The 16,484-nt window shown below is 34.0% G+C and overlaps 3 protein-coding genes across 4 annotated transcripts; all 3 read left to right on the plus strand.

The window, feature by feature from the left end:
• Window positions 1–1,114: 1,114 nt before the first annotated feature.
• LOC143900960 (uncharacterized) lies at window positions 1,115–5,246 on the plus strand. The gene is made up of 3 exons (XM_077412780.1): window positions 1,115–2,001; window positions 2,984–3,080; window positions 4,176–5,246. The coding sequence occupies exons 1-3, from the start codon at window positions 1,987–1,989 to the stop codon at window positions 4,421–4,423; spliced, it is 360 nt and encodes a 119-aa protein (XP_077268906.1). The 5' UTR covers window positions 1,115–1,986; the 3' UTR covers window positions 4,424–5,246.
• Window positions 5,247–5,394: 148 nt separating this feature from the next.
• Window positions 5,395–9,915, plus strand: LOC143900955 (uncharacterized). Its single transcript, XM_077412763.1, has 3 exons — window positions 5,395–5,552; window positions 7,890–7,956; window positions 8,296–9,915. Exons 1-3 carry the CDS (start codon window positions 5,535–5,537, stop codon window positions 9,693–9,695), a joined length of 1,485 nt encoding a protein of 494 aa, XP_077268889.1. The 5' UTR covers window positions 5,395–5,534; the 3' UTR covers window positions 9,696–9,915.
• A 2,583-nt stretch (window positions 9,916–12,498) lies between these two features.
• On the plus strand, window positions 12,499–14,402 carry LOC143899179 (uncharacterized). Of its 2 annotated transcripts, XR_013257410.1 has the most exons (5): window positions 12,499–12,654; window positions 13,339–13,507; window positions 13,897–14,005; window positions 14,169–14,228; window positions 14,307–14,402. XR_013257410.1 is itself a non-coding variant. In XM_077409233.1 (3 exons), exons 1-3 carry the CDS (start codon window positions 12,637–12,639, stop codon window positions 13,947–13,949), a joined length of 240 nt encoding a protein of 79 aa, XP_077265359.1. In that variant the 5' UTR covers window positions 12,499–12,636; the 3' UTR covers window positions 13,950–14,228. The 2 variants fall into 2 exon arrangements, 1 of the variants encoding a protein (XP_077265359.1); XM_077409233.1 differs by lacking the exon at window positions 14,307–14,402 and having other exon boundaries at window positions 13,897–14,228.
• Window positions 14,403–16,484: the final 2,082 nt, after the last annotated feature.

The following is a 16,484-nucleotide window of genomic DNA, read 5'->3' on the forward strand; positions in this document are numbered from 1 at the left end:
ACCGAAAAATATACGGCTTTTGGCCGTGATAATCCTCTCCCACTGCATGGGTACGACCTTGCAGATGGTGGAGGGGCTCAGTACCTCGAGGGGTTCAAGATACCTATTACGGAACTTTCCAAAATGGATTTCGATCGGATTCTATTCTGAAAAGTTTCATAATGAGAACTCATTTGTATACCCTAACGACGGGGGAGCCAAAGGTACCATTGCGTTTCGCCGCCGATCGTATAAAAACGGCTCGTCGCGTCGCGCTTTCGAGAGTATGCCGTTCAAAATCGTCGGGTTTTCGGGAATACCGTGGCGCGAATATAGTAATTAACAATTAATACAGATTAATACAAACATATTATTTGGAAAGAAATTGGATATCAATTAAGAAAAATAGTTTTCTTTAAAAGAATCTACATGCTATTTTTACATGCAATGTTTTAAAACATTTATGTTCCTGCAGATATAAAGCTATTGATCATAAAATTATCCGAGACGCATAATTGACTCATTTTTACTTAGGTCACGTATACGACCGTTAATGTAGCAGAGAGAAAGAGAACTCCATCTCACCTTACAATAATAGAATTCTGTACCGGAAAGGAAATGTACGTGGTTCTTACCGGTGACTAGGAAAGAAGTATCAGTCGTTCAAACATGCATGACGAATATACATATATATTTATCGTGAGTAATTTGTCATTGTCAGATTACACACGTGCAGATATAGTTCAAGATTTCTAGTTCGAGCTTCTCCTTTTCGCGATAAACGTCCAGAGACAATGACATTAATTCGATGCGTAATGAATAAAAATCTTGTGAGAAGTAACTTGATTATTTCACTTCGAGTTTAATGACAGCCCACGAATAAAAGACAGCGAAGTCACTCGCATTAAAACATTGTTCCTTGACATTTAAAGTGACAAAGCAATTTGCTTAAGAAATCGCGTGTGTTGCTCAATTATTTCATGTAATGTATTTTTTTCGAGCTGTTCCTACGCGATTATAGGTAATAAAAATATTAAATCGACTTAAATTACAATTATCTGACACGATTCTCTCGTTTCCAACAAGATACTTTCCAGGCATTTTCTCTCGCTGAGTAGGCGGCGCTAATGTCCATTCTAAAAGCACATTATGCGACAATATATAATAATCGTATTATATTAGATAATTGCGAGATGCTTTCTCGGTGAGCATCCTCACATGAAAAAAATTATCAAAACTGATTATGCGCAGGTAATTAATTAAATACAGAAAATTAATTTTACATTGGTACTACTTAAATGATGCGTACGATATATCCACGCATTTATATCATATAGAACACTTGTTTAACAAATGTGCTATAAATTTTTTAAATTTTATTTAATTTATTTACATATTTCTGTGACTTTTTTTTTTTTTTTTTTTTTTTTTTTTTTTTTTTTTTTTACTGAAACTATAATTCACCTTCTTTGTAAACTTTATACCGTCTTTTACTATCATCGATCTTCCGAGAACGATTTTGGCAAATCCTACGAGTAAAACTTGAGCGCGTTATTACCTATATTTGTATGTCCTTCCTATTTATTAACTTAACTGCATCTAATCTAAAAGGACATCGTTGACATTTGTTCTCGTTCGGCGAGGACGCGCGTCATCAACATCGTTAAAACCGCGAGCGGGCACAAAGAGAAAACAATGTCCGCCGATGAAGTCGGTCCTTGGTGCATGTGTAGGATATAAGAGTCAGCGCCGCACCGATGTGAGAGGTGGCTGCGGTGCTCCAAGGTTAAGGTGCCACAAGGTGGGACCCACAATAATATCCTCGCACGCGCTCCGATAAAATCCTAGACGGAGGAATAAAACGCGCGCGATCGAAAGGGAACGCTGATTGTACGATTGGCCAACGTTAAAACGCGCGTCACGCCGCAACGTGTATATAATTCGATTCTTGCCTTTGTACTCTAGTTTTACCTACGCGTTTCGTACGTGTCGTGTTCCACTGGAAACATGCTGCCCGCCAAGGTACGTGAACACCAAGGCGCTTTGTGGTCGGAAATAAATTATAGTAATCTCTCGAAAAGGTGGTCGTCGTATCGACAGCAGGGACATCGCGCGCGGGATGTGAGGTTTCTCGTAATTTTATGCGAAAATAATACCTAAGATTTGATGACGCACTTGATGACAAATTAAACACGCTCAATATTCTTTAAAAACATATATTAAATGTGTCGTCGTATTATATTTTTTTTATTGTAGAAAAGCGTTATACTAAAAATAATGCTGTTTAACGTCGTTTGGTTGGACATTAAAAATAAATACATAATATTTAGCAATATCTAAAGATGCGGGTTTGCGCAACAAGGTGTAGATTGTCAACAAAATCTAAAACATGTGAAAAACTGGCATGCAAAGCACGATACACTTTCTATAGGTGATTGCCTAAGATTTATTTTAATGCGACTAGTTCGAGGTCATATACCTACGCGATACGAATCTTATTTATTAATTGAATAATGATGACACAATCGTAACAAATTATACTTTTAATTCATGAATAATCACTGAAATATCGTTTCTACTGTATAAATCGCCACATTGTTACATAATTGAAGAAATGTACGCAGTATACGCACGTACGGCGAACTCTCATCATTTTTAAGTAATTCACTTTATGGAGAAATATACTGATCATAAAATAATATTTTACTAATGTACTATCAATAATACTTTTAGCTTTAGAATAATTGAATGCATTTAATTAATTTAATTTTATTTAAATAATAGATTTTTCTCATAAATTATTATTACGCAAGAGTTAATAATAAAAAATATAGAAAATTCTGTATTATGTACATTTTTGCCAACAAAGAAACATCATTGTAACATACGTATACTGAATAAATTATAATGTAGGTATCATTTTCCTGGCATAGTTATATAAAGATATTCTCAAACACGCATTCAAGTCTCTGGATCAGGTATCCTCACATGTGATTTTCTGCAGGTCACTCTGTTATTTGGAATCGTGGCACTATTAAAATTATCGACAGCAGCACCAGACAGCGCAGGGTTAGTGGAAATGGTGAATGGATTGGCGTACGGTAAGTAAGACTCCTATTTCTCAACTCTCTCTTTCTAAAAAATTCCAGAGAAAATCCTAAAATAATTTATGAAGATTTATGTAATTATAATTTTATATTTTTATAAAATAATTATTAAAATTTAATTAATTCTATTTATTAAAATTAATTTATTTAGACAACAAATAATTTATATTGAAATATTTACAACTCGTGTTTTAATAAGTTTCATATTAAACTAGATATTTATATATTAAATATTTGTTGGATAAGTGTGTAAATTAAGTAAAGTATTTTTATTCTTTGTCTTTGAGTATGATTTAGATTGGATTCCAACAGAAAGCAGCACTAGTGATCATTGATGACTAAATATCTTCCTTCCTTTCACTCGACGAGAACAGTAACATATTGGATGTTACAACCACGCATCAAGATTATAGCTTAAATTAATTTATTTAACTATTTATTAATAAATATACACTTGTTTAATGTACAGTATGTACACTATTTATCCAGAATATAAATCGGAGTTGCTTTCTACAAAGTAATTGCTTTATAAATTATATAGCAAATTCATATGAAATTATTTATTTAAATCACATCAGATTTACTTCAGACAGTTAGATCATTCTCCAGATATCCAGTGATTAAGGAAACTGCTTTACATATCTCCGAGATTCTTTTGAATCACAATAACGTTGCGTGAAATTCTTTCGCAGGATAGTTATTTATAGAAGACATTAATTAAAGGACTTGTTTTGCCTTGTTCGTAAAAAATATATGTTTACAGTTTATAACTAAAGTCTGATAAATTCTACAAATGTATAATTCATTTTTTACGCTACCACGAACATCAAATTACAATTCTAAAATTACAATTTGTGAAAATAATTTACATTTGTTATAAACATTTAATTTATCGTTCGGAACATTTAAATGAAGACAAAACAGCGTGACATTATAATCAACATATTAAAGTTATTTACATAAAAGAATTATGCTCAAAGCTTTTAATTTATTTATTATTTGTTTTATTGTATTATTCTCAATTGCAACTGTTGTAAATACTATCTAATAGTTTTACTAATGTATCAATATAATGTATTCATTCAACAGGTGGGATTCCCTATGGAAGCGTAAGCGGAATGGTGGCCAAATATCCGAGATACGGATCCGGGATTAATGCTCAGCCTCAAAACAGACAATTCAACATTTTAAGCAACACTCAACGGCCAGTAATAATCACACCGAATTTTCGGGCGACTCGGCTGATGGGAATTTCGCCTCGACCCGTGCAAATTTACAATCTTCCCGGTGTCGTCGCCCCCGGTATCGTCGGCACGATCAGTCAAATCGGTTATTAGTTTGCCGAATTGTTAGAGCGACCGCGCTATCAATCATCAAATGCATACATCAGTCAGTCGAACTTCTCTCTCTTCTCACGATGAAACTCTTTAACGAGGAACGCACATCAAACCACCCGCATCGCAAAGTTGCATCTTGCAACATACTATTATCTATATTATCCATTATGATACAAAGTAGAAACGATCGAATGAAGTATTATTAGTTCGTGGTTTTCGCTCAGTTAATTTATATCAAAATCAAAGTTGCACGATGGCTCGCGCGTAATTTATCCGTAATTGTGTGAATATTCATTATTTAAGAATATATTCTTGTAAGTTTTAGTTGAAACTGAAACTTTGCGGTACAATATTTTACACATTATTTTATCAGTCAAGGAAAAAAGAGCGATTGAGCCACAACAGGATGTAAGTGTTGAAATTTCTATATTAAAATGATAGACAAACGTTTCGGCCCTTCATAGGACCATCTTCAGTGTCGGTATAAAATTACGAATCTTAAAATATCACGACATACTAATCACAGCGAACAGTCGGTACAAAAACTTGAAATTATCGCGACATAACTTAACTCCATAAAACGCAATGTTGAATGTGTAGAGGACCAAGTGTACAGTATACAGTAAGTTTTCTTGTGTTGCGGTGTCATTTCGATGTTGATGTGTTACAAAAAGTATAACCGATTAACTACTTGTAAATCCTTTCCTTGACCGATTATTAATTTTATGAGCCTATTGACACATACATTATTTTATATTTGTATGCTACTACATTTATTGCCATATTAAATTTATAATATCCAGTACGTATAATAATGCATGAATATATTATGCCTTTCGAATGTTAGTATTATTTTAATTATTTATATAAATAAAAAAAATGGATGAAATAATATTTTATAAATGCTAAAATCTGCAAGCATATATATAATCTTTTACTTATAAATTTGATAAAGCTTATTTTGTAATCAAAAGATGTGAAGATTATAATTTTATGATCCACCCTTACACCCTAGCACTCATCATCGAGGGTAAAAGGCGTTTAAGGAGAGAAAGTATAAATGACATCGGACACGATGTCTGTCCCTTAGTCGTCACGAGTCGCACACACGATGCATTACGCGTCGCACGTGAGTATTCTTGCATGTAAAATCCGTCAGTCGTATAGGGAAAAGCCAACAAAATTGCAATTTCGTAACGATTCGTGATAGCGCGATAAATCATCGCAAATAATAAAAATTTATTACGTGTCAAGATTTGTGTAAAGTGTCAAGTTGCGGAATGTCTGTCGAAATGCATTTCTTGCTATTTGCATTTCTTTTTTATAATCGAGTAGGCAGGAATAATTCGTCGCACGGTTATTCTCAGCGTGATTACATATAACAACCGAATAGATCTTTGAATAGATTTTTGAATTTATTAACGAGGATGTTATTGGTATTTATTTATTTTCTTGATATACTCGCCTTTTAGTATTGTAACATATAATTTAAACAGCCTAAGAATTTGTATATTATAAATTGTTATAAATTTTAGGTATCATCTTTATAGGTATCATATTTTATAATAAAAGAAAATATATTCTGGTTTCGAAACAGAGCTAATAAGGAGGTTCATTCTATTTAATTTTTGAACTTTATTAGTGAGGAGTACGTATGTGTATATGTTCGTATTACTATAATATCAAAATTAATTTTCTTGCGTATGCCATTCCGCTTACGCTTCCATAGGGAATCCCACCTGTTGAATGAATACATTATATTGATACATTAGTAAAACTATTAGATAGTATTTACAACAGTTGCAATTGAGAATAATACAATATGCAGGTTTAGTGTTAAAAAATATTTAAAAAAGAGTATACAGATATTTTAAATTACCCGTATTTAAAAAGTTAAAAAAATTGCAATTTTATGACTCATTTTATTCACTTTAACTTCAGTAGATCGTGTACATTTCACAATTTAAAGATATTTCCGGTGGGATTCAAGAAACAAATATATTACACGGCAATTTAACAATTGTAAACGCATTATCAAGGTATGTAATTTCACACGGAAAATTTAGAGATGTCAATCTAATTTCTGATTGCAATAAGTGATGATTCACTAATGCTACGTAGAGAAATGCAAGCAAGCACGTGCAAGCAAGAACGCGTGACTCGCGAAAATTAACCTCGTGAATAAATATACATAAATGGAAATTCAATTTTCTTTTAACACTCGTTGAATAGACGATACGTTATTATTTTTCGTGCAGCAACATTTTTAACATTTCAGTTTTTGCTTATCTTACATGTGTGCCATTATCTTGTAGCAGAGAAAACATATTTTTAGATCCTCTTTTAATGGATTTTAATAGATATTTTTAGAGCTTTTTTTGAGATGGCTTAAATTTCATAGGAATAGATAAAAATATTTAATACTAATAGTAAAATAACATAACGTATATTTAGTACACGTATACTGAGATGTAAACTTCGCATTTACATATTAATATCACAGTGTACAGCGGAAGTCATATTATCCATCTATGTCGATATCTACATTAAAAAATATCTTCAAATTATTCCTTCATAACTACGTATTTTTGATAAAATAACGGGTAAGTAATAATCGGTGAAACATCCATGCATAACCCAAACGTAACAATACCTTCTCTTATACGAGTATCTTACATAAATTAGAATGAAATTTCCAATTACAAGTTTTGTTAGTGAATTTCTCTTTAGAGACTTTTTTGAAGATATTAAAATTTGTAGTAATTAATATTTATTAATTACTTTTTCAGGGACTAGTGCCATAAATTTTTACTTATTTTGCCAATGTTACCGTTACAATCGGAAAGTATAACTTCACCGAAAATTTTATATGCAGCTCGAACAGCGTTTTCGCAATGTATATGCCACACAAAAATGCAGATCGGCGTGACCGCACACAGACCAGTTCGATTCTATTATTATAAGAATCGAGTTTCGCATGACGAGACGCGGTAATAAGCATATCCAAGACTGATATTTGCTTATGTGTGTGTGTGTGTGTGTGTGTACCGGCGCTTCTTTTTACCGAGATTTTGCAAAACTCTGCTGGAACGATGCGTTGATCGTCGGATTTACATGCATACGCGTCTCTTCTTACGCAACGGCAAATAAAACATAATTCTATGGGGAATATCGCGCCGGTCACGCTACTCGTTGTGCGTTACGCAGTTCGTCTTTTTGTGGAAAATCACGGATACCGAACATCGCTATAATTAAATGATCTCATGCATATCAAATATCGGATACCGAACATAGCATATAAAAAATTATTATATTTTATATGTTAATAATTTCGATTATATTTAATTAAATTTTTATTAAAATTAATTATTATAATTTAAGTATTTATTATTGTTATAATTTGTTATTATTTCGTGTAAACACAGCATCTATTTGTTTAATCTAATACTGAATTTTCTTTTTACAGATATTGCTATACTGCATCGCACTCTGGTGCGCAATAAATGGTGGAAAGGCAGCAAGAAGCGCAGTCAGTAAGCATGTTTCTTTCCAAAATGTATTAATTATAAACAATTTAGTGTTCATTTTTGAACAGTTAATAGTAAAAAGACAATTGATAGGTAGATTTGTCAATACAATATGTTTTCATAATTATTATTATACAAATTAAAAAATCCAGACAAAAAAATACATAAACAAATGCAATTATGTAAATTATTGATCAATAAGTAAAACAGTTTACGATTGAAAAGCTTTTTATAAAACTGTTTGTAAAGATTATTAATATAAGACTTAACAAAGGAAGGAAATTAAAATTTCACTTTAAATTTAGAACTTTCTTTTATTTTTAATAAATTTTTTTTTTAATGCAGGTCCGGATATCCTAGCAAACTTCGCTAAAAATGTTGCTTCAGTACTCTCGCCGGCCATCTTGGGCGAGGTGCAATCCCGCAATAATCGTTCGTTATTCTTCCAATCATCTTTGACGGAATCTGCCAATCTGAAGAACGACGACTTGAATTCATACTCAATTCTGGATAACATAGTCGATAAAACGTCAAACGCAGCCACCTATTACGAACCACGCTCTTATCCTTTCAATGGGCCTTACGAGGATTCTTCCGAGAAATTAGAAGGATTTGAAACAAACGAACGACTCGATGAATCCCTACGAGATGATTCCTACTTACGTCAGGAACAGCCAAATTTTTACAAACCTTACGATTATTCAGCAAACAATGACAATTTTGATGCGAGTCCGAAACCCAACGATAATATCGACTCGTCGATCGGTAATATCCAGGAGTCGTCCACCAATCTACATTCTTCTTATCATGGCGCCGGTTTTCCTAAGGCAGCCTTCCCCCACGGACCCTTTTTAGATAAACCTTATGGAGGTTTTCATGGTTTCGGACCGTACGGACACTACGGACACCATCATCATCCGTATGGAGGTGGTTCTTCGGAAGAGGCAAGCTCGGAGGAAAACAACGGGACCAACTATCGAGGTTACGGCTCGCCTTATTTCGGTCATCCCTTTTCTCCATTTCCTCATGGAGGATACGGTAACCGTGACTTCTACGGACCACCCTATCAGAAAAACGGAAATAACTCTTATGGAAATGGACACAACGGATATAATCACGGACCTTACGGCGGACCTTACGGCGGACCTTACGGCGATTTTTACGGACCGCCCGGTTATGGTTACAATCGTGGCCATAATGGTAACAATAATGGTAACAATAATGGCAACAATAATGGCAATACTAATAGCAGACAAACCGAAGAACCGACCGACAATGGCGATCAGAATAACGCGACAAAAAACGGATACTCGCCTCCTTATGGGCCCCCTTGGGTCAAGCCACTACTGGGGACTATTCCCCTCCACGGTTTCCCCCCATTCAGTCTTCTGCCCTACGACCATTTTCATGGGGCGTTAAAGGGTGGCCCTGTAGTCGGAGTTGGCCACGCTGGCTATCCCATATATGCCGATCCTTATTTTGGATTCTCGTTTCATCAGCCTTACGGTCCTTTCCTTCCGGGTAAGAAATATCTACCACCGAAAGGCAAACCCGCCGATTCAGGTGGATCGGCCGAGTCAACAGAAGCACCAGCTGAACTCTCGGAGAATGAGAATCCCGAACGAATCACTGCGCTCAACAACGAAGAGATAGCGCAAGCTCCAAGTTCGAATCGATACAAGACATCGGGACGAAAGGAGCTGAAGCGGATCAATCTTGTTAATTTTCAAAGTCGAAGAGTCTGACTCTTAAAATATTAACAATTTAAGAAGTAATAAGTTTAAAAAAAATATCAAACTATATAATTTTAAATGTAAACGAAAACTTCAAGGCTCAGCTTAAAATTTACAAAAAAATGTTAAGATTGATAAAATATTTATATATTTTAAAAATAGCATAGAAATCTTTTTTTTTTAAATTAAAAAAAACATACGTTATTTAATATTATTTAAATACTGATTGTTATTAACTATGTATCCCATTAAAAATAAATTCTATAAAACTGATAGTACATGCAGAAAGATGTTATAAATTCTGTGTTGCAGATGCGGCATCCTTTGACCGTAGGAAAGATAGGTCGATAATTAACATGCGCACTAAATTACAGGCGCTGCGCGACACGCGTACATTTGTATTTATTATTAGTCTCCATTACAACGTTCTCAAGATTTATGATATAGAATATGTTCTCATGATTATTGCCGTTGGCCTTTATGTACACTATTATTCTTTGTCTCTGACAATAATGCATGGAACGTGCATGGTCCAGTAATTTTCGTGGCCTCCATACGATTTTGCATATACGTCGCGTCTGCTGCGTCAATGACGATATGAAACGCGATTATGCAAGGCACGCAAAGTTAAAAACATTTAATTTTCATGCAATTAGTTGTATCCGTTTTCGTGCGTGAAAAAAAAAACTGTTAACAAGACGTAGACATATAGTTGACTTATACAAAAATAACAGAATCTTCCTTTACTCCAAATTGGGACACATAAGTCTTAACCAAAATATATACGATAATCAAATTTATTATATAGCGTGTTAAATTTGTAGTTTGATATATTAACTGTTTATTATAATAATTATTTTTAAATTAAAACTTATCTTAGTTTAAACAAATATTTTTTATAATTTCCATAAGATTGTAAAAGGTTCATAAAAATAGATTATTATGATACACAATTCAAGGTAAATGCGTAACAATTTACGTAACACGCAGAAAAGCCTTTGTTGTTCTGAATATCGATTGTAGATCCGATTTCGTTTGCTGGGAACGGAAAAATAAATCAACATGGTGGAAAACGTGGATAATCGACCGTGAAGGTAAATGTAACAAAGAAAATCGTATTCCGATAAAAACGAAGATAATCGTGGAATATTCATATCGATGAAGTTTTGATTGGCGGAAGTGCGAACTGTACCGTAGTTATTAATATCATTCTTGTAAATTCTGTAGGGATTGAAGTAGCAATTGAGAAAGTTGAAAAGTAATAGTATAATTGTTTATAAAATTCTTAACGATTTACCAGTCGTTACTTATTACACACTTACTATACTATATATATATATATATATATATATATATATATATACTTATAAAATATGTGAGCTTATACTTGGAATATTTAGATTTAGGTAACTTTCTATAAAAGAATGAGACTTAGAATTAGCCAATATAATACATCAACATCTTCTGTGTGTGTTAACCACGTGATTATTATGCAAACCTGTGATTGTGCAAACTATGTATTACATGCGTTCTGCTGAGACATGATTGATAAGACGGGTCAAAAGATTCTCGTCGCATTTGATAAAAATAGATTGAAATACCTGGTTGTGAGAGAAAGATAAGGTTCTCGAGGAATTAAGACTCTGGGGAATTAATTAATTCTGTTACATGTTGGATTGGCAAACTCATATATCTTGTATCCCGTAAGGAGCAATATATCATTGTAATTGAGCGTCATTTTATATTAATGATCGTTCTACATTAATACTCAATTTATTATCATATTTAATTTTCAAAATTCAGGAGTATCAGGAGACTAATGATCGCTTCTTTATCGTCCGGCATCTCTATTTAATCAGTGCACATTATAGATAATAAATTTCTCTATCTAGACCCTCTTTAATTTTAATATCTAAATTATCCTTCCTTTCTCGCAGACCGAAAAGGAACGGACGTCTCACACACACACACACACACACACACACACACACACACACACACACACACACACACACACACACACACACACACACACACACACACACACACACACACACACACACACACACACACACACACACACACACACACACACACACACACACACACACACACACACACACACACACACACACACACACACACACACACACACACACACACACACACACACACACACACACGCACGCACACACACACACACACACACTAGGAATGTCGCCACGCAATTGACAAATCGGACACGCATATATCAAGCGCGCGGGCGTAGTCTATCAACATAATTTCACATTTTGTAACAGAATCCCGGTTTACGTAATCATCTACCGGCGTAAGCGTCGTCTGTCACTTTTTTCTGTTTCGGTTACGATACTCGGAGAAGAGCGTTTCCTTCTCTTTGGAGCCGGCTTGCGCGGGATTCACCCGCCGCGGCGGGACCGGGAATTATTGCCGGCGATAAGCGATTAGCGATTACAGCAGCGGCATTAAGTATCGCAACCAGTGGTTGCGATGTATGATTCTTTCCCGCCGTAATATGGGGTTTACGGCGTCGCGGACACACGCGAGCAATCGCGTCGGAAAAAGAAGAAATTTGGATGTCAAGGCGCCCATCGGGCGTGGACTGATGTGCGACCCCGTCACACACGTGCGTTACCGCACCGCGCCCCGTCGCGTTTCTTTCATAATGCAAAATCGCAACTCGCATAATCCCAGGGTAACAATGAAGTTTTCTATTAGCACAACAGGCGGAGGCCAGTACCAGGCCCCGGAAAAGCGTACCACTCGTGGGGGGTCCACCGTCTCACGAAGGGACCCCGCCTTACTTATAAAAGCACCAGTGTCGCAGAAACGATGGACAGTGGTGTTGGACGACGACAGATGAGAAAAAATCGGTGCGATTGTTAACGAGACGTCAGTCGGACCACAAACAACAATTGCAAATACGAGAGAAAGAATGGCGTGCCTGAAGATTGTAAGTGCGACGAGAACTTAACTCCAAATTGTTCTATAGAAATTAAATATCGTGGTAATTTAACTTACTGCGACGTTGTTCTCTCACCGACGATAAAATATTACAAAATAAATATATATATATATAGAAAATACTTCTTATAATTAAATTAATATTTTTGTAAATTTAATACTATGTTATTTTACATTTACATGACATTATTATGAAATTTTGATATTGTGAAATGTCAGTCATTAAAGTGATAATTGCTTTATTTTATTACAACACACATGAGTAAAATCTAAGAGGATAGGTATTATACATGTGTGAAAAATGATAATCTCATTGCGTGATTATCGTATTTCTTGCAACTATCTATTATATAATATTCCTAATCATATATTATAAATTTTTTTTATTATACAAGATATTAAGTTAATGTAAAATGTAAAATTAACACTTAACTCTTTCAATTTTTTAGTTTCTTATGTTTTAATCCGTAGATAAATTATCAAAAATATTATTTTAAAGTTTATTCGTATTACATCTCGTCTGCAATGTAATTGCAGAGGAAAAAAATGAGGATTTTGCTCATGTAAATTCTGTTTTCCTGATTTTAATTGTCTTCAAGGTACATTTAAACTGCACTAGTTTCTTGGAATTTTTTTTAATGAGTCTAATCTGCTGCTTGCTTTACTGTTGCAGTACCTTGTTCTGCTCTTAGCCGTTGCAATCGGTGTGGCAGTTGCAAAACCGGGATACTTAGGCTATGGATATGGTGGTTATTATCCGTATTCCTATGGATATAGATTCCCATTTTATGGCGGCTATGGACACGGATATGGACATGGATATGGACATGGATTTGGCTACGGTAGGATTTGTAATAAAATATGTTTAATTTATGTTATTTAATTATATTAATTTAATTTATTTATTACGAAATCAAAAAATTATAATCCAATTTTAAACAATTTATTGTGACAAATTAATTATATTTCTTTGCAAATTACGTGCATTTACGTGCATTTATTACGGCGAAATAAAATACATAGATTTTAAATAAAAATGTTTAGAACAATTTTTTATTATACAAGTTTATATCACGCAAACTATGCAAATAGCTCACATATGCATGATAATTTGTCTTTATACAAAGAAATCGTTCACGTTCAGATATACACAGCACATTCGCGTATTCCGGACAAAGAGATCGTTCATACAAAAATATTAAAGTATTTCTTCATTGTTGTTTCATTGTAGGATTTCCGTACTACGGTGGCTATGGTCATTACGGTCATTACGGTTACCATTAAGGTGGACACAAAACAACGGCCTTCTTCTGGATTTTCTCTGAAATACCATCTGAAGAGTGCGTTTAATTGATTTACGTCGTTTTCTTTCTATTCTTTTTGTCGCCAAGATTGATCCAACATCGCGAAGAACATATTTATTCATGTAACGCTTGTGTCAAATTGTGCACGCAACATGTCTACTACAAAATTCTAAAAAACTAATGACAAAGTTTCTTACAGAAATTATAAAATCACAGTGTTGCAAAGTATATTTATATGTTATAAATATAATACTATCAGGTAAAAAAATATATATATATTTAAAAAAATAAATTGTGCATTATTAAAAAGATTAAATCTTACCGTTGTCGTTTTCAGAGATTTAAAATGGTAATGGGCTACATCAGCAATTATTATTGTCATAAAAACTTTAATATTACTGATAAGACAAATAAATAAATAACTCGATATGATAACTGAAGAAAATTCAATTCAATGATCTGCTTCTTTGTTTTTGAAAATGCGAAAGGCAACGTTTTCGTCAGCCGAGCAGATCATCCTTGCAAATGTTTATGCAAAATACGACAGGTGCGACTAATGCGAGAATGAAGTTCCGAGTACTCTCGAAGAGGAAGAACGCATATCCGCCTACGCACAGAGGCAAGATGCTCACGGTACAAAGCTCTTTGTCTTCTTATTACAGGCTGCGGTCGTCACACCTGTCTTCTTTTCTTTATTTTCTTCTTCTTCTTCTTCTTCTTCTTACGTCACGCTTACGACAGCCGAGGACTGACCGTGTAACATCGCACGCCTCATCATGCCTGCGGCTGCTCTTTCAGTACCTTTGATATTTCATACGAAACGCAAATTCGTGTCGAATTATCTTTACATTTTTCGTTCAATGATTCATATTTTTACGTATGAGAACGATATTACGAAAATGTTATTATGGATTATGGGATTACCATTATAGAGATAAGTAAAACTGATAATTGATGCTTATAATAATAAAATAGTAAGTAGATTATTTGAGCAGAATATCGTAGAATTAATTATTTTTCATGCACGACATGAAAAGGTCAGCGAAGATTGTTTTATAAAGAAATAATCAATAATAAATAATTAAATAGTCATTATTTTTAATTGTAATCAACACGGAATTGTTGCTTGACAATAAAAATAACGGTTCCATTAATAATGTATAGCAGTTTGGCTAATAATTTATGCAACTATAGCTTCTGGGAACAACTGATAAATTCAAGATTCAGCCCTTAAATGCATGTAATGGATGATATTATTCCGGGAATTAAAAGCCAAGTGTTCGTCGAGCGATATTCTAATCGTGAGAGAGAGAGAGAGAGAGAGAGAGAGAGAGAGAGAGAGAGAGAGAGAGAGAGAGAGAGAGGTGACTTATATATAACATTCTCCATTCTACCTCAAGGCCGTAGCGAAGGTTACCGAATTTCAACTATAAAAAAAACGAAATCTCCCGTCTTGAAAAAACGAGTTTATTTGATCGCAATGCCGTAGAAATATTTTCAATCTTGTTACTTATATGTACATTTATTAGCCTAAAAGAAGAATAGACGATATACTCTCATTGATTTTGGCAATTATATGATTTTAAGTAATCTTAGGTAAATAATTTATCGAGTTTCACTTTTTGCAGTAATTTAAATTGATCTCGCAATGTTTGTCAATATTTTCTTTGGAGTAACCAATAAGAGCTCAATCAATGAGGCATACCTTTGTATTCCATAGAATTCATAAAGTGACCTTGATGGATAATTTATGGAGATATGAAGATAAGTAAAACATATGTGATACACGGCACGTCGATGGTGGTTATTACAGCGGTTAACGAGTCGCCTGCCACAAACAGCTTCGGCGCCCTCGTGACATTTAAATGGCGAAAATTTTGTCCACGAGGCCATGAGTGCATTATCGCTATCATTTTGCTCCTCGCAATACTGAACATTACCGAACAAAGTTGTTTTAAACTTTTTAAAGGATTCGCAGTTAAAGAAATTTCTAATGATATAAAGAAATCGCGATAAATTTGACGGAAAGTTAATTGCTTAGATTTAAGCTGTAAATTTCTCGGGAAATTCGGTAGGTAAGTAAATGATCGAGCATAATTAACCAGGAAAAAGAATACCAGCAAGTTTCCGTTCATGTTATCTTGCGTGTTTGCCGAAGAATGCGCTTAATGATTCTGGTGCCTCACTCAAAAGAAATGGGAGCTACAATCTCGGCCACGAGTATAAAGCGTCTTCAATAAATCGCCATTAACCGTAGTATATTATCGGATAAATCAGACTGAAATTATCACATTTATAAATAAAAATTTTTTTACAAATTTTTAGACAGAATTTTAATAGACTAAAATATAACTGATATAATAATGTACTACTTTCAAACTTGTTATCTCTTCATCTTATTGTAATTTGCTTCACTTCTTAGCTGTAGCTGAAGTTAATAAACATATTATTATATTATTGTAATTTTCTAACAACACACCATACTTTTGGCTGATATTATAATTTATTTTTACAC

Source organism: Temnothorax americanus, unplaced genomic scaffold (assembly GCF_048541705.1).
Source record: "Temnothorax americanus isolate GAGA-0224 unplaced genomic scaffold, ASM4854170v1 Scaffold10, whole genome shotgun sequence".
NCBI lineage: Eukaryota > Metazoa > Arthropoda > Insecta > Hymenoptera > Formicidae > Temnothorax > Temnothorax americanus.